This window comes from Macaca mulatta, chromosome 6 (genome assembly GCF_049350105.2).
Source record: "Macaca mulatta isolate MMU2019108-1 chromosome 6, T2T-MMU8v2.0, whole genome shotgun sequence".
NCBI classification, from domain to species: Eukaryota; Metazoa; Chordata; class Mammalia; order Primates; family Cercopithecidae; genus Macaca; species Macaca mulatta.
This window is the reverse complement of record NC_133411.1, coordinates 74,993,402-75,015,802: the sequence shown is the minus strand read 5'-3', so window position 1 is coordinate 75,015,802 and position 22,401 is coordinate 74,993,402. Positions and strand designations below refer to the sequence as shown.

General features: G+C 37.8%; 1 protein-coding gene across 14 annotated transcripts in view; it reads right to left on the bottom strand.

Annotated features, from left to right (window-relative positions):
- The window catches only part of MAST4 (microtubule associated serine/threonine kinase family member 4), a 578,446-nt gene that overhangs the window by 267,577 nt on the left and 288,468 nt on the right, over positions 1 to 22,401 (bottom strand). For all 14 annotated transcript variants that reach the window (XM_078004799.1, XM_078004800.1, XM_015140160.3 and 11 more), the window contains one exon: positions 9,503 to 9,534. In XM_078004799.1, coding sequence (XP_077860925.1) covers positions 9,503 to 9,534 — 32 coding nt within the window. The remainder of the gene's footprint in view (positions 1 to 9,502; positions 9,535 to 22,401) is intronic.

Sequence of the window (22,401 nt, the reverse complement as noted above, 5' to 3'; positions counted from 1 at the left end):
TGACCAACACAGGGTACAAGTGAAAGAGCTATCCAAGGACATGGGGTCAACTGCCCCTTTCACACCTCTTCATGGAAACAGAACAGCCCCTGAGAAAATGCTACTCCAATGAGTTAGCTTTAAGGGGATTTCCCCAGCCTACTTTGTGGTCTTTTGCCTAATTCAACAGGAAAAAAATAAATGATATGGGGAGAGAGAAAGAAGGGCATAATTCCCAATATATTTTATTTATTTATTTAAGAAAACATACAGTACTTATTGTATGCCAGGTACTGTTATAAACACTTTACAAATACTAATTTAATCCTCTAAATAATTTGAGGACACAATGACATTATCATTCTACTTTAGGAAACTAAGGCACATAGAGGTTAAGGTCACACAGTCGGCTAAATGGCAGAGACAGGATTCAAACCTAGGCAGTGTGACTTCTGAGTCCATGCTCCGAAATGCTACTCAGTGATTACCTATTGATTAACAGATGTGAGAAGGTGGCTTTTAGTGAGACAGCACAGATACCCGCCTCTCTCAATGGATGCCTCTAAATAAGCGTTGCTGAAAAGCACTGCTCACTAAAAAACTTTCCCCCAATCCTACTTGATTCTGAGTTGCTAAAAAGTTATTCCAGTAAATATGAAATAGGGAACTTCTGCTCCTGCCTTTGGCTATCCAAAAGCTATGCACACCCACCAAAACGCTAAGAACATTAATTCTCAACTGGGAGTGGCATTTTAGATTTACCTTGAAAACTGGTTAAAAGTACTCAAGCCTCTACCTCACCCTGCCCTCAATACACACGAGACTCTGATTTGCATTCCCGAGGGTGTTTGGCAATGCACACAGATTTTTGACAAACCTCCCACAGGTAACCTAATCCTCTCCCCTGGGACAAAACTAAGGTCTTCGTATAATTTTCAAAGGTAAGAAGATCAATCCTACATTGTTTCTATCTCCCAAATCTCTTCCCTACCCACTTCACAGAAGACAAATGCATGTGTGATAAGGAAAGCTGCAAATACGTACCAAATACCAAACCGGCTATTCGATGAATATATAAATGCAATTGACATTCTTCCACAGTCTGAAATCCTCTCTTTACTCTCAGGATAGATTACACTGTTTTCTTTTTATATAAACATGCCACTTTAAATGCTAATTCAGATGTGACACTCGATTTTTTTCTTCATTTTGTTTTTGGGTTTCTAACATTCAAAATGACACTGGACTTCCATGTGGCTTTGACAATAGATATTTTGAATTCTTGCTTCAATATCTGTGGGAGTGGGAGGACAGTAAGTGCTAAGAAACCTAAATTTATTTTAAAACATTCAAATATGGTTTACATGTCCTTTATTTTGTTTGAATTAAACTCTTTCCCTCTCTTTCAGGAAATATTGCCTTTACTTTGCTGAAAATCTCACAAATGTAATTCAAGTAAGTTGAAAACCAAGCTGATTCCCTTTCCTTGCCTGCTAGAAATAATCTCATTTTACTCAAACTACTTTTCTAAACAGGCAGTCAAGGCAGTATTTTCTGATATATAACAGGCCTGAATGTAAGTCTTTTTAAAAAATACACACACACACACACACACACACACACACACACACACACACACACAATCGACCTATGCCCATTCAATTATACAGAAGTTCACTTCATATCTTGTGTCAAAATTAGGAATTCCAATTTTAGAAATACCCTAATCCAATACATACAATTCAATATGATTGAGACAGGAGACAGCCAAGGGTCCCTGACAAAATCCCACTTTCAAGCCTAAAAGAGCCTGAAGGCTGAAATACCAGACTGCAGGTCCTGGATGAAGCCCTCCCTTTTTCAGCTGATTCTTTCGGAGTAATGCCCACCTGCACCCCGGGAGGATGAGGTAGAGCCTCGGGAAGTTTGCACCCTTTGCAAAGGGGAGGAGCCTGGCCTCTTCTGTTCCTGTGTGGTGACCTGGAATTCTATCTGTGAGGTGGGAAACCTCCTCGCAGGACTCTCTCTTTCACTTTGCTGAGAGTTATTTTTCCTTTTCACCCCGTAAATTCCATTTTCCCCACCCTTCTGTAAGTCCACGAGCCTAATCTTTCCTGGCCGTGTGAAAAGAGCCCAGTTTTAGCTGAACTAAGGAGAAAGTTCTCCAACAAATATATCTACTGTAAGACAAACTATCTCAGAAGTCTAGCAGGCCCAGCTCCACCCAGAAGCTACCATCAAGTTCCCCTGCTTTGTAGTCCTAACTACTTTTTGACAATATTCTCTCCCTCTGTTGGTCACTCTCATCTTTCATTTCATCTCTGGATGCCCTCTACTGTCCCTAACCAAGAAAGGCAAAATTAGGAAGCGGTAAAATAAGTTCATTATTCTTTTCATACATTTATTAATGCATTCATATGGTAAAATGGTTCTCAATACCTGCTCAACTTTCTGCTAGCCTTGTTTCTTGCCAGTTCACCAGAAGCATCCCATTAATGAATCGTCTTCTGCTGTGCTAGATTTAGTTTGGGTGACAACCTGTCCTAACCAAAGGTACATACATTTCAGTGAGGTACCAAAGGCATCTCTAAGATCTGGCAGATGAATTTCTAGTACTGGAATGTTTGACATGTGGCAGATGTGTTTAAGATGCAAATCCCCTTTGCGGTCAGAGGGGGTGGACCTCCTAGCAGACCTGAAACTATCAAATGCCAGTAGATACCTAGCCCACTTATTCCAAGGCCAGCCCTAATAGACTCCAACCACTCTCAGAGGAATAACGAAAGGGTGAATGGAGAAAAATCATAAAAACATATAAACCAAATACAAAATTCTAAGTCCCCCATCTGAGTGAATGAATCCCCCCTCTCAGCCAATGGCATTCCAAAGCAAACCTGAAAAACTAGTTCAGGCCATGATAAGAAGAGAGGGTCGGACATGCCTCATGATACCCTCCTTCCCTCTGGAATTCAGCACAACTGACCAGCTGACATTAAAACAGAGATCTTAAGACTGACAAAGCAGGCTCTTTGTAGTAAGAGACCAAATTCCAATGTGACTCTAGTATAGCATCACATGACAGATAGCAGGCCCTGAAAGAAATTAAAGTACTTTACCCCAAAATATATTTTTTGATAGATTTTTAAATGGCTCTGCAAATCTGTCTCTTGTGGAGAAAATCTACACTCTGTAGAGACTCTCTTCCCTTTCCAGAACTTTTCCTGATCCAGGAGAGATTAAGAGTCTGACACCTTTTAAGGCCTGACAAGAGACATTTACCATCTGTTCTACATAATAAGAACCCTGGTTTCCACAATCACTTATCTTAACCCGGACACTCCTTTCTACTGATTCCAGGTCTTAGATAATAACTCTTTCAACCAACTGCCAATATCAGAAAATCTTTGAATCCACCTATGATCTGTAAGCACCACCCACCCAGCTATCCCAACTTTCCACACCAAACCAATGCATAATTTACATGTATTGACAGGTGTCTTATGTTTCCTGAAAATGTATAATACCAAGTGTAACCCAACCATCTTGGGCACATGTTCTCAGGACCTCTTGGGATGATGCCTCAGGCCTTGGTCGTTCATATTGAGCTCAGAATAAATTCCTTCAAATATTTTACAGAGTTTGACTATTTTTCATTCACAAACCCTATAAAGAGGAATATTGTTACCAGCTACTAGTATTGTTGCTAGAACAGTTAATTAAAATAAGTAAAACCTTTTAAATTGCCTCTGGGATAATTTGAATACTCTCAGCAACTCCTCAGCATGCAGAGACATACTTTTCCAGGACTATTATACATATTAGGAGCTGCTTCTGCTTTGGGTTCCTGCTGCTGGATATTCTTTTTTTTTTTTTGGAGATGAAGTCTCGCTCTGTCGCCCAGGCTGGAGTGCAGTGGTGTGATCTCAGCTCACTGCAAGCTCTGCCTCCCAGGTTCATGCCATTCTCCTGCCTCAAGTCTCCCGAGTAGCTGCGACTACAGGCACCCGCCACCATGCCCAGCTAATTTTTTATATTTTTTAGTAGAGATGGGGTTTCACTGTGTTAGCCAGGATGGTCTCGATCTCCTGACCTTGTGATCTGCCTGCCTTGGCCTCCCAACGTACTGGGATTACAGATGTGAGCCATTGCACCCAGCCTTTTTTTTTTTGAGACAGAGTCTCACTCTGTTGCCCAGGTTGGCATGGGCATGATCTCAGCTCACTGCAACCTCCACCTCCTAGGTTCAAATGATTCTCCTGCCTCAGCCTCTGAAGTAGCTGGGATTACAGGCATGCACCTCCAAGCCTGGTTAATTTTTGTATTTTTCAGTAGACATGGGATTTTTGTCATGTTGGCTGGGCTGGTCTTGAACTCCTGACCTCAGGTGATCCACCTGCCTCGGCCTCCCAAAGTGCTAGGATTACAGGCATGAGCCACCACGCCTGGCCTTGGATATTCCTTTAAAAGCATCCTTAAAGCATGTGTGTGGACATAAAGATGGGAATAATAGACACTAGGGTCTACTAGGTCTACTAGTGCAGGGAGACAAAGGGGAAAGGGCTGGAAAACTACAGTTTGGGTACTATATTCACTCACTACCTGGGTGTCAGGATCATTTTTACCCCAAACCTTAGTGTCATGCAATATACTCCTGTAGCAAATCTACACATGTACTTCCTGAACCTAAAAGTTGAAATTATTTTTCGAAAGAGTTGGAAAAATTTTATAAATAAAAATACATTTAAAACAGCTGTCGCAATCAAATATCATAAACCAATCCATCAATCAAGCAAGCAAGCATGTGTGGCCAGAGAACTTAAAGCTAAGAAACTGCCAAGTGTCAGTCACTGCTTCTACTAAAATGAAGTGATAATTGCAGATAATTTTATAGATCCCAGACCTACAAAGCCATGAAACAATGCACCAAGGCTTATAATTAAACAAGGTGGAGGAAAGGTCATTTTAAGTAGCGGGGAGAACCTATTTGCTAAGAATAGATAACACAGTTTCCTTCTTCTCTGTACGAAGACATCTGAAAGACCACTTAAAAGCAGGAGGCGGCACAGGAGCTGGCCTGAGCAGATTTCCTGCTCCTCTCTCCAGGGTATAAACACCATCAAGGCACTCTAGGGAATTCCATGAAAAAAGAAGCCTCTCTGTCCTGGAGAGCTGTTTATTTAGGCAATTAACAAAACACAAAGGAGTCCTTTAAAAATAAATAATGGCTGCCAGGGACACCTTGGTTTGGCTCCTAACCATCGTGGGCTCACATCTTGGGCTTTTCCACTTTTTGCACTTTCCTTGCCTGAAAACAAACATTTCCCTGTGAATTTTTCCACTTAGAAATGTGATTTCAGGACTTACATGCAAAATATGGGTGGATTTTAGAAAAAAAGTACCACAACAATAATGGCGCTTTCATAAATACAGACGGTACAAATTAGTTATTAGAAAAATCTAAATCAAACAACATGCAGAAGGTTGATGTGTTCCATACTGAATTGAAACCATGAAGGATCTGGCATCAGCCATCCGGCCGTGGCATCACCACTTGTCCTCATGGCGCAGGCACAGTGACAGAACCTAAGAGAACAGGGCAGGTCCATTGCTTGGAGGCTCCCAATCTAGGAGGGGGAGACAGATTTGTACAGACTCCACAAATGTCTGCACTATGTAGTTGTTATACCGGGCACCTTGCTGAACACAAAGAACAGACATTCAGAGTCACATCTCTTTGATGGGATAAAAATCTAAAGCAACAAATCTAGTTCTGAAACTAAGTGTAATAATATGCCATCATAAATGTTATTATCTCATTTGCTTCATCCCCTGGCTTCAGGTAGTATATACTAAAGCATTTCAAGATTATTACAATTTATCATCATAATTTTTTCTATGATGTTCTGGCATTAACCAATTGGTATCTGCCACTGTAGATATTTTAGTTACTGTCAAATCATATTTATTTGGAGCAATCTTTATTATGAGACAAAATTAACCAAATACACACACACACACACACACACACACACACACACACAAATACAGGTGTGATATATTTTCTTATTCAAAATAGAATGTTTACATAATTGTTATTCAAATTACTTAAAAATCTACATAAATACTTGGTTAAAGCAATTTTAATCCTACTTCCATACAATCACTGAGTATTTTACATAAAATATTTCAAGAATACCAAAAATACAGAGGGTATAATATAAACACCCATATACACACTACCACATTAATGATATACGTGAAACTCCTTGCAGAGGCCTCTCAAATCCAATTTACTTCATTTTCTCCACTAGTAAGTGACCTTTATCATAAACATGCTTTCCATGCATCTTTTATACCTTTACTGTAAATGCCTGTATTCAGAAACAACATATTGTTTTGCATACTTTTAAGTTTTATAATATAAATGCCATCTTGTACCTGGAATTTGCTTTTAGCACTTATCATTCTATTCTTGATAATTATACCTGCTGATACGTATAATCTTGTCCAGTTACTTTACCTGCTGTATAATATTTCACTATCTGACTATATTATGATTTTGACAGGTAGCTGGAAGGAGAGGGATAAGGCAATGTGATAACTTTAGTTCCAAGGAGAATGAGGGGGAAAGTACAGGAAGTATCTGGGATCAGAAGCAGCCTTGGCAAATGGCTATTCATTGAATGGAAAAAGAAGAGAAATAGCTAAAATCCAGCTGTCTAGGAAGCTGTAATGCCTCTGGAAAAGTGATCTGGAGTTACTCGATTATCTCATAACAGCATCTTGCCTAGAAAGCTGTTTCCCTCACTTCTCTTGTCTATTACCCAGTCACAATCATTGCTTCTACACCTTTTAAAAATGTTTATAAAACAAGAGAGTCTTCAAGTTAGTTCTCATTAAAATGATCATAAATAATAAATTAGTGAGGATCTGAATTTCTTTTTCTAGACAGAATAGTTTGCTTTTTTATACTTTCAATTAATAACAAAAAAATTTCCTGAGGTCTTTCATTTCTGAAAGCTTTCAATGTAATATATGTTTTTACCATGATTCTGGATATAAAAGTTATCTTTAAGCTTATTTAAAGCAATATTCAAAATTTTCAAAAAAATGTGGAAAACCCCGTAAGTTTCAGAATGCTGAAAATGCAATTTTAAAACTGCTATCTTTCAAGACATACAGATTTGAAGCAGTAGATATATCAAAAGAGGCCTTTTCAGTCTTTATCAAGGTACACACTCTCTAACAAGTTGGATCACATTGCTATATAACCAAAGACAATAAGAAATACATCACACTGTGTGCAGTTGCTTATGTTAATATGGAACAACAACAACAAAAAAGAGACTGAAAAGAACAGCAGGAGCAAATCTCTAATCTTTCTGGGAGAAGATATAAAAAGATTTCAAAGCATTTATGGAGGAGTCATGTACGCAGTAAATAAAGTGTTAACAGGTTTAATTATCAGGTACTATTACGTTGGCTAGCTGATACTAATAAAGATACATTTGTGCCTTTCTTCATTAGATTTGTATAAAATTACTCTAGCATTTATTTTAAAAAGCATTTTCCCTTTCTCAAAGTCATAAAAGAACCTTGCACGAGGAAAGTAATTACTGGCATTCTGTACAGTATTCACTAAAAACGCTGAGTGACAATGGGTTCTAGCACAGCTATATCAGGCATCGTTAATTCTCTGGGGAATATTCGTGTTTAACAGAAAATACAAAATAGCATGTTTATTTTTAGTTTATCTCACTTGAAAGTACTAATTTTCCCAGAATTCACGAAAAAAGTAGATTTGTGTTCACATATACATATATAGTGTGCTTCATGCTCATCATCTGAATGCTCAATTGACTTTTAACAGGGAGGGGAGTTTAAATGGCTCTGATGTAAATCAAACTTTCTCTTACTATGTTTCCAAAGGATGGGCTCCAAACAACTTATGTCATTATTCTTTTTTCATTAAAGATCCCATTTTCTCAAATAAAGAAACTTAAAATACTTTCCTTATCACGTATTTTCACATCAACTCATGGCTATCAGCTAACATTAACAGAATTGAGACTTAAGTGCAAAAGAGGAAATTACCCTTAAATAGAAACATGAAATCTAATTCTGTAATTAACATGATCTTTATAATATTATTGGAAACACTAATGTGATAAAACAAGAAACAAAAAACAAAACTCATGTGCAATCTATTAAAAAGATTAAAAGCAAGATTTGACTTAAGTTCTGAAGCTTTCAAATAAAAGAGAAAGGGTGTTTAAGCCTTAAAGAAAAGTGCAAAAAAGCAAATGAGATTTTTTTCTATAAAAGTATTTCATGTAGTTTTCTATTTTTCTTTTGTCTTGTCATGATGGGAAATATCAAAAAGTTTGGACTTTTCCAAGTTTAGGCAACAGAGTCCTAATCATGATGCAGAAGAGGAAAGAGTTTAATTCTAAGTCCATTTCCTATAGCAAACTATTTTCTGTTAAACTCTAGCACAGAGAGATGGAAGCTAAAAGCTAGTGACAATTTATCTTGGCACATTCTCCAAAAATAATAATCCAGTATCTGCCTGGCAGCCTAAACTTGTACAAAAGACAGGAAGCAAAATGGACAGTAATAAAATGTTCACAGCTGATGAATTTTTGGTTCTTAGATGCAAAGGCTGAAATTTTCCAAAATTTAGCCTAGAATAAACCCTATATTTCAACAGTTACCAAATTTTTTTCGAATCCTCCAAGAGGAGAGTTGTAAAAACTTATCTTAAATACTATTTTTTTAAAGGAGGTGCTCCATCTACTAACTTCTTCAACTTAAATCAGACATCAAATGTAAATGTTTCCAGACCAGCCCTTACACAGTACTACCGGATAACAAATCTGACTTTAAATGTGGTCAAATATTGAGGGTAGTTAATTCTGTCCTCAATTTCATTCTGCAACTTGCTAATGGAAAAAAAACTATGATTTGTGCAAATATATTAATGGTCTTAAAAATAAAAGATTAAAACACACTATAAAGAAATCAAGTCAAAGTTCATAAATCCATTATTTTAATACAAGAGCATGACATGAATCAGTTCAGTAAGATCTAGATCTAATAATGGAAAGTTCAACTGATTCAAAGTCTCCAATTCAGATTCAAAAGTACATAATTTACTCCATATAAAATCCATAGTATAAAAAAACATGGATTTCAGATCATAAAGAACACTCATTCTTGATTCAGATCAATTTACACTATCTCCTGACCAAATAATGTTTTTGCTTGATTATATAACAGCATTTTAAAAAATTAAGATTCTCCAAGGAATAAATATGCATTTAGGTTTACAATGCCCATATGGAACAAACCCTGAAAATTATGAAATTATTACTGTTTGACTTTTATAAGTAAATTCAGTTTTTTGTTTTCTTCAGTTGATTATCATTCATTTTACAATTGCCACTAATGACTCAGAGAAGAATCAAACTATAAACTATATATTAATAAAAAGAAAACAAGGAAACAAAATCCTACTACTTACAAACTTCCTCTTCTGGGGAGACTCAGCTCCTTCTGCAAAAGAAAAAAAAAAACCATATATAAGTGATGCTGCATTAACCTTAGATTACTATGATACCAAACGGATAACAAAGAACGTATCATCCCTCATTATGCTTGATTTGGCATTTCCTATACTGAAAACATTTTAATGTCATAATTTTATGCTGGATCCCTTCTTACACGGTTCTCTTTACACACTGTGTTTAAGGTACAAACACAGCTTATCTGAATTCCAGAGCAGAAAAACCATCAATCTTCCCAAAGCAACTACAGTAAAATACTGAGTTGAGTTACATGGCCCTACAATTGAGCATACGGAAAATCTGAGCAAGCAAAGAATTTATCCAAACAGGATTTAGCTATAAGAAGTAGGAGACATTTTGCAGGATTATAATTAAATGAAAGGTGCAATGAAAGGGACAATTAAATCGAACTATTTGCCCTCAACAGAAATATATTCATGCAAAACATTATGCATACCAAAGATTGCACTTTCTATTTTTTAAATGATAATGGAAAAGATTTCCTTTTGGTGTTATTTCTCAAAACATCCATTTATTCATTGGGATATTTAAAAGCAGCTTAATCAACTTCTAAAAGGTAATCAGACAGCCATGACAATTATTAGAGTGCTTCATAGTTTTAAAAGGGTGCCTTCACACTTCTCTCAATTTGAGATTCTTATCTACCTAATCATCAAGAGGCTGTGGAAAACCAAAAAAAAAAAAAAAAAAAAAAAACACGCAAGAAAACAAGCCAACCAAAGAAATAAACAAAAATAGATTCAGAAATACCTCTATCCACTAATGAAGTTTTCAAAGCTCAAGAATAATTACTTGCTGTCAATTATTGAAGAATAGGAAGCGATGAGTCATTTGGCTATTTAAACTCAAACTGAAGCCCACTATGACTAAACTTGGTTATTCATGCCCATAATTCTCATTTATTTTTCTGCCTTTCAGGTGCTTGAGCATTATCCTTTGAAAGGTATTTCCCCATCAGCTTCAAACTCACCTTTCCTGTCTCTTATTTTTATTGACTATTTCAATGTTTGTCATGGACAGCAGGCTCAGCTATCACTTTTCCACAGCACAACTTACTCCAGCACAGCTTACAGAAAGTGGCCACAAGAGTGTCAGACCAGAGCAGAGGAGAGCTCTGTGGCTGCTGCTTTAAACACAGCAGGCCTTACTTATTAACTGGCAAATATATTTCCATACAGATATAGTAATCACATAACTGTTTAAAAGCAAGAAAAACAATCAGCAACTTTAGGAATGAATTGTCATCTTCTTTCTCCCAATAGCAAATGTTTTCTTTTCAAGGGCTCTAGGGTTCAGTGGTAAAGTGCCTTTTTGTTTTGTTTTGCTTTGCTTTTTTCTTTAATCCTTGATTAGCTCCAAGAAATTATAGTGTTTGCTGAACTTGGCTCCCTGATTCTAAAACATAAATATACCTTCATTTACTAAAACCTCTAATGACAAGAGAAAAGTCTCTGACCAAGACCGTTTTCCTTGGGAACCAAAACATAAATAGAAAACCAATGAGTAATTTTCTATACATGGATCTTTGGTTACAACAAGCATTGAGAAATCTGTGTTGTATTCAGGTTAAAGAAAAGAAAAAGAACTTCCTAGATGTAATAGCTCAACACACTGTATTTTTTATTTTTTAATTTTTATTTATTTTTAGGATGAGGTCTCACTACATTGCCCAAGCTGATCTCAAACTCCTGGGTTCAAGCATCCACTTGCCTCAGCCTCCTGAGTAGCCAAGATTACAAAGTACACCACACTGTACCAGACCCAGGCCATTTCTCCTAGAAAGAAATTGATACTACTGCAGAGCAAAAGGTCTAGAGACCAAATGAATAATACTGCTCTGTCCAGTAAGTTGATCTGACAGCCGCATAAAAGGTACCTGAGGTATTATCATTAATAACAACAAAATAATAAATCAGATGTTATTTCAACTATATATGCAAATAGATCATTCAGAAGACATAAGAGGAAAGGGACCAAATGAATGACCCGAACAGTTCCATCAATCATATTCCACCAAATGACCCGAGCATAAACTGGCTGCTTTGCTCTGAGAAAAAGCTGCTGAAACAGCAAGATAAGGGATAAAAACCAACTCTGCTTTTAATCAGAAGTCTTTCCAGTAGGTCTAGAATTATGAGTTCTAAACAAGGAGGAAGGTTACAGTGGGTAACCCAGCACTGCTGCTCCACAGGATGGCAGCCGAGATTCCAAGATGAGGAGCAAAGGACATTTAATAGGCCACTGTCAACTGACCTGAAGCTACCACGCTAACCAAGCTGAAGGAGCTAATCCACCTGACGGCTTGAATGTCAGGCTCAGGACTGGAAACTCAATTTGGTAGCAAATTGGAATCACATGTGATGGTAATAAAGTGAGAGAAATGAATGTGCTGTGGCCAAGACCTTGTGAACAGTAGCTGCAAAAGTCTGCAAATACCAGGAGGGCTAAGCAATTGCAGCCTGAGCAGGAAGCAGCTCCTGCCCTAATGGATGAGGGCCACATGCTGATAAATCTGCACCCGTCAGACGTAAATGAACGGCATCAAGGCATTTTATCGCCAAAGTCCCTGCGGTACTTTGTGTATGTGTCCTCATTTTATTTTCTTAATGTCAGGATAAGGTCACTAACACATACTCAGATAATTAGATAAGACGTGGAATTGGTCTGAGTCATAAACCTAAGCTTGTGCTTGACATATGTGGAGTGTGTGTTAAAAATTTACTGTCAGGTAAGAATTGGAGGAGGAAAGAAAAAGGGAAAAAAGAAAAAACAGCAAGAAGTATCCATCTGAACTAAACAATTTGCTAATTGTTGACACTGGATTAAAGAAATTCTTAAGATTAAAAATTTCTAGATTTTCATTGATATTGATGATTCAATGACATTTAACATTGTTGAGAGTTCCTGTTTATCATTACTTGCTTGATATTTTATCCTCCCCCCGGACTTTTATGTGTTAACTAGCAAATATTTGCATTAAAGATAAAGATTAAATAAAATTAATCTTGTCTGAGAATCCTGTTATTTTTGAGATCTCTCAACGTACCCGAGGATACCAAAAGATCCCTCCAATCCTGGAAGAAAACTCATGGAGAGTCTGACAAGAAAGAAGGGTAAATGATTCTGCTCCTTTCTCCCAGCCATCCTTAGCTTCAAAAAGAGAAGGCAACTGTTTCATTCATGAAGACAGGGGAGAAAACTGCAATGTTTTACAGGTACGAGCAATCATCACAGTGGTAATTTTAAAACTATTTATAATTTTTAGTATTTAACAGCTACTCATAGACAGACAAAACAATACTGCTATACATGCTGCACGTGTTTAGAAAATCTCTGAACTCTTCTTTCCTAACTAAGGGTAAATTTATGATTTGAAAGAGGACATTTACAGAAGCCCAAATAATATATGTAGATACTCCCTTCTTCAAGCCGTAGAGCTTAAATCTCCTCTCTTTGAGAGTGGGCTGAGACCTAGTGACTCACTTCCAAATAACAGAATACAGAAAGGGAACAATAGCAACATTATAGTGGGGAGACCTGCAGATACCACCATAACTGAGAGATCAAGGTTAACGTCATCAGTGGTAAGCCACGTTGACATCACGCTGCCATCCTCTGATATGATGTGATGAGAAGAACACTTCATGCCTGTGGTATTCTCTCCAAAATCCAGAACCCCATTCTAATCGTGAAAAAGCCTCAGGCGAACCCAAAGGGAGGAACCTTCTAAAAACATGTGACCAGTGCCCCTGAAAGCTGTCAAGGCTGTGAAAACCAAGAATAAATTGACCAACTGTCACAGATGAGAGAGGACTAAGGGTGGCTAAAGGCAATGAAGAATCTCAAAAAAACGAAGAACCTTGAATTGGATTCTCAATCAGAAAAAGGACATTAGTGGAAAACTTGGTGATAGCTAAATAAAGTTTGTAGTTTAGATGATAACAATGTCTCAATGTTAAAGTCATGATTTTGACAAATGTATTAAGGTTACATATGAGGTCAACATTTTGAGGGACTGGAAGAAGGGAATACAATAATTTTCTGAGCTATCTTGTAAATGTTCTGTAAATTTTAAAATTATTCCAAAATATTAAAGAAAGCGTATCAAAACGGGGAGACGGGGAGAAGGGAAGGCTGGTGTGGGGCAGGAGAACAGAAGAAATGAACACATAAATATCTAAATATTCAAAGCTTACTTTAAGGTAATATTTATACCAATTTTTTAGGAAGCTATAGAAATACTGTAGGTGAGAGAGATTCTGGCTAGGACCAGCAATGAAGATGGGAAGGAGCAGTCAGATTTGAGATACATTTTCATAAGATTTACACAGAAACTGGATGTGAAGCATGAAAGACAAAGCAAGGAGAAGTCATAAGTTTTTGGCCTGAGCAAATAGTTAGATGGAAAACCGGTTTAGCTTTGACATGCTACATTCAGGATGTCTGTCTGTAAGAATTCCAAGTAGAAGATTCCAAACAGGCAACTAGACAGATGAATCTGGGTGCAAGAAAAAGGTTAAGGCTGGAGGTAGATTTTGGAGTCATTAACACTAAGATTGTATGTAAGCCATGGGACTGGATGAAATGCAGAGAATTGATAGAAAAAGGAAAACAGACACACCTGGTTACAAAGCCATGGGGGCTTTGCCATTTAAAATAAAGAAGAAGGGAGGATTGTGCTATACATTGTTAACTAACCTATTGCTCTATCCAGCAGCTGGGGTTCTTGAAAGCAACAGAAATTGAATGAGACTGGCAAGTAAACAATCAATGTATGGACGACTACTGGCACCCCTGAAGGCAACAGGATGATTGGGCAGACAAGGTCAGAAAGTGAGCAGGAACCAAAAAATTAAACCCAGAAAGTATGACCACACCCAGGGAAAAGCCCAGTTAGGACACCTCTGCAGCTGAACCTTGAGTGGGAGCTCAGCCTCCAGGAAGAATCCCTAACTGCCCCACACACCTTCACTTCATCTGTCCTCGCAGGTGTCCTGTGAGGGTTACATGATCACACCTGGGTCTCTGCCCCAGCTTCCAAGTGGGCAGGAAAAAGGAATATTGGCTCCCTCACTAGTATAGTGGGAGGTGGGGCCAAGTCTACCAAGATCCACACTTTGGGAGTTCCTCCAAAAAACAAAGGGAATTTGGAAGTTGAGCAACTTGCCTTCTGCACCATGACTCCCAAACCCCACATTGAAACAGAGTGGCAATGTCCAGCACACACCATTCCCTCACCCCTTTCCTGACACCAATGAATTTCAAGTGCATGCACTTCCCCATCATCATCTTTCTTTCATTAGTCATTGGTGGCCTCATCCTATGACTGAGTTACTGCAAGTACTCTGCACTAACAATTAATTTACGAAAAGAGTTCAAAGAAGCCGAGATGTGTAAGGCAGTATATCAGGTGCTTTTAGGGACACATAAGGAAAAACAAAACACATTTAAAAGCTAGTTGGGGCAACATACACACACACATATAAAACAAAAGAGTTATCACCAGGTGCAAGATTATGCAGTATTACTTAAATGTGTAAATGCTAACAGAGGAGAAAAAATAAAAAGGAATGAGATAATTCAGCTCAAGTAGTGATTCTGAAGCCTGGTAACACATTAATGTCACCCAGGGAGTTTTTAAAAATACTAACGCCTGAGCCCCACCCCTAGAGATCTAGAGAGAGTGGTTTGCGTATGTTGTTTATTAGAGGTTGGTAGTTAAGTCCCCCTAAGGACTATTGGTTTGCATAAACCATTTGCCTTTGGATTGTTTTTCTCTTTAGGGAATATTAATTTTCTGGGCTGTCATTACAAAGGTAAAGCTTCAGGTTTTTACTTATTTCCTTTGCAAGGGAGAAGAAGTGTGAGGCAAGGAAAGGTACTCAAAATGGAGCTCTCACTACTTGACAAAGCATAGGATCTCCTAAAGAAATGCTTTGGGTGCCATTTTTCTGGTCTGCATTTCTGAGAGTCACTTGTGAAGGCAGAAGCAGAGGACAAAAAAGTTCATACCATAGAACCAGATCTTACACAGGACTTAGCTGTAAATCATTAGAAGGTAAAAATGGTCTACATTCTAACAACACTTGAAAAATCCAGTAAGTTGCTCATAAATACATGTTTTCCTAAATGAAGACAGTAGTCAAGCTGGAAAACCAGTAGGGAGATCCCCATAGAAATGCCTGAAGAGTCAAACCACCCAACCTGTAAAATAACAGTAAAATCCTTGTGGGAAATGTGACATGGATGGAGAATCCTAAATTATCTTTCTCTTTTCACAGATTTTATTTCATTTTCTTTTTGTATCTATAATCATAATGCACTTTCATATATTTATTTGTGCTAGTAAAATTAAGCAAAATAAACCGGCCAGGCACAGTGGCTTATGCCTATAATCTCTCAGGATTTTGGGAGGCCGAGACGGGTGGATCATTTGAGGTCAGGAGTTCAAGACCAGCCTGGCCAACATGGCAAAACCCGTCTCTACTAAAAAACAAACAAACAAACAAACAAACAAACAACAACAACAAAAAAATTAGCTGGGTGCGGTGGCATGTGCCTGTAGTCCCAGTTACTCAGGAGGCTGAGGCAGGAGAATCGCTTGAACCCAGAAGGTGGGGGTTGCAGTGAGCCGAGATGGTGCCACAGCACTTCAGCCTGGGCTAAAGAGCAAGACTCCGACTTAAAAAAACAACATCAAAAATAAATAAATAAATAAAATAAACCACAAAAGGCTAAAACAAAATGCTTGCTGGATTTATATGTAAATTTTATTTGATCAAAACCACAACAGTCACTTTCTTTGAAAAATAAAGAAATTTGCTACCTTATTCCTTTCTTTCCAAGTTGGCTTTTTCTGCCATGAACCTAAATGAACAAGACTGTGATATCAGTTCTCATAAGCTCTTTATACAGAAAAAGTCACTGTCTAGTGTGGCTTATTAAGATTTTATCATAAACTGAGTCTATAAGCTTCATCACAAAATCAGCTGGCTGCCTGGATAGGACACACAAGTCTTCCCATGGAAAGTCCAGAGGAGATCAGCAATTGACCAGAGTTGCAAAGCCATGAGATAGTGGAATCAAATGAACCTATATCATCCAGTTCCAATTTTTTCCCCTATACTCCACCATGGAAATGCCAGAGAGTGGGAGACAGTGGTGATGTGAGGTACTGAAAGGAGAGGTTTGAATAAATACACAAGCAGGGAGGGCTAGTACTGATAATAAAGAGGGCACTCTTTCCCCTAACGAGGAATAAAGGAACAGGTGAAAACAGGTAGTTTTCAAAGATAGAGCAAAGTAAAACTGGAGCAATTCACTTGAAGTTCTGTAATTTCAGTAATACAGAAGGCAAAACTCTTCTACCAAGGGCAAAGGCAAGGGCACATTTGGGGATTAAAGCAAACAAAATGGGTTTCCTTTATTCAATCACACACTTTTTAGTAAACGTGGATATGGCCGGTGCTGTGCCAGACCCTGGGGATAAAGGACTTTACTCACTATAAAATACAGTGTGAAAAGGCCTGGAATAGAGGTCTTTTCAAAGTATGCAGTAATACAAAAGGGAGGGGGGTGATCAGTTTCTTTGAGGAGGGTCAGGACTGTTTCTTCCCCAACATTTCTTGTTATTCATGCTAACAAAATACAGTGGAAATGATACTACCTTCAATGTCAAGGATAAGCTCCAATTAAACTAATGACAAAACTCACTGTTTTGGTCAAAGTAATTGGTTTAAAGATGACATGTGACTCAACCTGAGCAAGTAAGATGCAAAATGATGTTTGCTCAGGGTTTCTGGGAAAGAACTTCCTCCCTTGTCCGAGAGATCGAATGGGAAAGAAGTAGCATTAAACCCATGAAGCTAATGACAGCCACAAGAATAGGCATCACAGGTGTCAGACAAGAAAGCCTGGTAGAAACTGGGACTTGGGTGAAATCTCTGAAACACATCTACCCTTGCGTGTGTTTGGACTTCTCTGGTATATGAGCCAATTGAGTCTCTTTATTGTTTAAACCAGTTTAACTTGCATTTTCTAGTCTTTGTAATTCAAAAATTCCTAAGTGACACAATACTGGAGCCTGGTCTTTCTTTTGCAATGTCTGGGAATTAGCCAGGCAGCCTTGGGAGTAGGTGAGGAAGGGGAATTCTAGTAAAGAGAACAGACGTAGTCAGGTAGGGTGGAGTGAAACAGAACACACTCATGAAACAACATGGCTGGAACAGAGAGCAGGAAGGAAAAATCAGCAGGACAGGAGTATAGAGGCAGGGAAGGGTTTTGGAAGTGGCTGCCTTTATCTTATAGGCAATGGGGAGCTCATGGAACATTTTGAAGAAGAAAATAAGCTGACCTAATCAACATGTTAAAAAAGATAACTCTGGCATTAGCATGTCACATTGCTCTGGGAGGGCAACATGGGAAAGAAGTTAGGACACTTCTTTAATTATCCAGGAAGCATGGCTGAGGGCCAGGAACAAGGAAGAGGCAGTGAGGAGGAGGAGGAGGTGGAGGAGGAGGAGGAGGAGGAGGAGGGGCAGAGTCAAGAGAAAATTGTGTGTACGGGATCCACAGGAGTTGAGAGGAAATGCTCAACTCCTGGGCCGGTTTAGAACAGTCGTGGGAGCTCAGGACAGGGTACCATCCAGAGATGAGGAAAAAAGACTGTCTAAAAGCACTGAGGGCCCTTCGGAAGTTAAACGTAATGAAAATCTGAAAGTGGATGAAAAGGTGGTAAAACCATTTAAGTTATACCAGCGTGTCCCTGATGAGTAGGAATATGAGACAAATTGTAAGATAAAATCCCAGATTTTGCTTAGATGAAAAGTTAAACATCATTCATGACAACCACCTTTTCCACCTTTAAATTTTTTACACAAATAGTGGGAACTGTCTTTCTTTACTAAACTCATCTACCTTTACTACCTTAATAATGGCATCTCACATTTACTGCACAGTGACATACATTATCTTAAACTTCACTATTATTCTCATTTTACAGATGAGAGAACTGAGGTACAGACAGGCTAAGTAACTCACACAAGGTCATAGAGCCGGTAAAAGGCTTAGCTTGTCTTTGAATCCACATCTGCCCAAGTCCAGAGTTTGTTAATTATTTTTCATCACCAAGTAATGACTTGATACATTTGCACCACAGACTCCTCCTATAGGCTATCAAGCTGCATTCATAGTTGGTAACACACTGTCAATTACTCTTAGGAGAGAAAAAACACAGATCTTGGCAATTCTTTCTAAGCAAATTTCACACTTACTTTTATAGACTCTGATTTTATTTGAAGCAAAGCCCTGTGAATATGTTACTTTTAACAGAGACCTTTTAAAGCAGAAGAAGCGTAACAAGTCAAATAATCAGCTAACCTCAAGTAAATGGACAAATGAAACAAGCTTCCTTTCTAGCCAATTACTATGGGTTTTGATGCTTCCTAACACGTTATACCCTTGATGTCAAAATCAAGCTTGAGAATCAGACATCTGTACACATACGGTCTTCCAAGTCAGTATGACCTAGGGGGAATCTGTCTCCTAAGTCAAAGTTTACATGCTTCTCTGCAGGGTTTTGCTGAGTAGTAGCCAACACTTACATGAACAACAGCTCTAGATTATTGTTTATTATATATTAAGTGAAGTGCATTATTATATCAAGGTTAATAGCTTCCAGCCCACAGTCATATTGTACTTTGTGTGCTCACTTTGTTTTCAAAGAACAAAAGAACTGTCTCTTTCAAGCAAAAGTTTCTGCATCATTTTTAAAATTAAAGAAACTAGTTTTGATCAAATTAGAGAAGGCACAGTCCTTCTTAACAAAAGCTAAAATATAAAACACATATTATATCAATTGAACTCAAAGCTTAAAACAATCCTTATTTAAGTCTATTGTATGTTTCCTAGTAATTAAACAAATAGGATCAGGATTCAGACATACCCATATTCTATAATCCAAGTCAATGCCAGGAAGCATCCTTCAGAAACCTTAACTTCCCTAAGATTCAATTTCCAAAATTACAAAATGAAGATAATACAGCTTATCTTATAGGGTGTTGAGAAGATTAATGCTGACACATGTCCTGCACGTGGCACAGCTCCTAAACCTAAGAGCACCCTTAGTGTCAGCTATGACTATTTAAGTGCACTACTTGAATTAGAAGAAGGAACCTAGGGCACAACTACAGAGCTATGGTAAAGAGACAGCAAGGACTCAATAAAAGAGCAAGGGTGTGTGACCCGCACATCTTCTCCACTTCTAAATCACCTGGGCACAGGGCTGTGAATACATTTGAAGATTCGAAGCAAATTAGACTTCAGTGAAATCACACACCCTGCTATTAATCAGTAGGAAAATTACTTTAGCAGGAGATCAAACACCAATGCTAGTTACATATTTAGAATTTTAATTGTCTTTAAGATAGTGCAGATTTCAAGGTCCTTCAGGATCTCTATAAAATTAAAGTTACTGTGGACAACTTTTGTGATTTCCTTTTTTTCCTTAGAATGACTTATGAAGGCTCTTGATAAATATGCGTATCAGCCCTGCCACTTAACTATGTTTCTTGTTACTTGGGAAAGCCTGTGACCTCCAGTGAGCTTAGATAAAAAGGCAACACTGCACAGCTGTGCCCCACAAGGCTCCGCAATGTTTTCCGTTCTTCTACCCATTACCAGCAAATTACAGTAAATTCAGGGTATTGATCTGCACAGCCCTATATGGGAAGAAAGTTACCATCGACTTTTATTGCTTATTGTTGGGTCCAATTCCCTAGAATCAATAAAAGCTACAATGTTCATAAGCTTCTAAAAAGCTAGTTAATATAGTGGATATGAGACATCGTTTAGAATCACTATAAATCTATGGGATTCTTCAACAGAACAGTGGCTAATATCTTCAATGTTCAAAAGCTTTATTTGATTTTAGAGTCTTCTCATTACCCAGGAAAATGCCCTGGGAAAGAAGTGAATATCAATGATGTGGAATAAAAACTCAGCAACTAGAAAGAACCCTGCTTAACAGATTTCCACTTTCGCTTTTCAGTTCACTTGCATTTCCACACCAACCTCACTGTCCAATCCACAGCCAATCATTAAGAATTGTGATCATTTCTAAGAAGGTGTCTCTCACATAGATTTAAGATGAGTTTTCTTGACAGGACTTTCCAGGACCCATCAAGGGACCGGTTTGCTAATAAACGTACATTTCAACTGCCCCTAATTTGAAGAATCAATATCCTTTTATGAACCAATTTTTTTAAATCAGGTAATAATTCAAGTGTTCTATTAAAATTATAGACAACCTTAATACAAAAAGAAAAAGGCTTTTTATAGAACCAGGAAACAGAATTGGATGAGACTATTTGACCAGTGATAGTGAATTTACTCTGCTGAGATTAATCATTTTTATTTACTACGGACACCTTGTGGTTTATCTAGCAGTCCCTATTCTGAAAGCCTATTTCAGTGTAGAAATTTACTGGCAAATCAGCTCAAGGGACCTCTTGAAGTGCTATATGAAGCTAATATCCACAAGTCTACTTTCTTCTGGCCATTCCTCTCCATCTAAATGCAAAAACGACACTTAAAATGTACATATAAAATGTATGAGCACAATGGAAGATTAATGACACACATATTCAAATAATCAATAATGTAAACTTAAGCCTTTAATGGTACTGAAATTTATTGTAAAGAGGTCACAGAATAAACAATTAGTTTATAGAAGATATATATCACTTAATCAGTAATAGATTCTATTTGTTACAGGGTACAGTACCTGCCATTTTTTAAAGTATTTTCTCCAACGTACTATTTTAAATAACATCATCTGAAAGTATGTAGGAATCGAGAACTTTGAGAATGAAGACCATGGGTTAAGGTAAGATCCCCTATTCCCCACTTCATATCCTCCCTCCCCATCACCACTATGAAAACTAGTACAGCTGTGGTTGCCATTGCAGCGTTAAACATCAACTTTATTCCTGAAAGGGACATATTCTCATATAGGATTTCATGCAAGCCTTACCCTATCCTGCAACTATAGGAAGAATGTTCAGTCTTTTTTCAGATGCGGAAATTGAGTATTAGGAAAGTTATGTCATGATTTGCCCAAGGTCAGGGTCCTCACATTAAAAAAAGAAGAGCAAAGACAAAAGTAGCCAGGGTCCTCGATGATAGTGTTTCCATATGGCACCAGCCATGGACATTCTACCAACAAATATTCTTATATGAGAAAAATAAATCCCAATTTATTGAAGCTACTATTAGTTGGGTTTTCTGTTACCTGTAGCTAAGTACATTCCTGGCTAATACTAGTACTAAATAAACTTTGCAAATTAGCTCTGGCATAGTGTTTCCAAATACACACCAGACATCAACACAGCCCTGGCATCATAAAGGCTGGTGTATGTTACCCAACGAAAATGAACAAATGTTCTTAAATCAGGATTAGGTTCTATGAGAAACAAAAGCCTTGAAAACATTGATTACAGATCTGTCAAGTTGTTTCCCTTTTCCAAAATATATTTGGGAGGGCTGTACAGTGCGTGTTAGTGACTTTGAAGTTAACCAAAGAGAGTCCAAGTTTAATGGCAACATGTTTGTGACAGCTAATTAGCAGAAAATATTTCAGTGCAGTGAGTTTTTTTTTTTTAAAGCAATAAAAGGCTCTGGGGTTTTAATTGCTTCTTCCTAAAGACTGAATTTTGTTCTCGCTACAAAGACAGAATCCTTCCCTCAAAGTCAAAATGATCCCCTGTGGTTTTTTGGGATCACAAAGACTATACAACTGAGTGGACACTTATTTTTGAGACTTAAGAAAATGTTCATA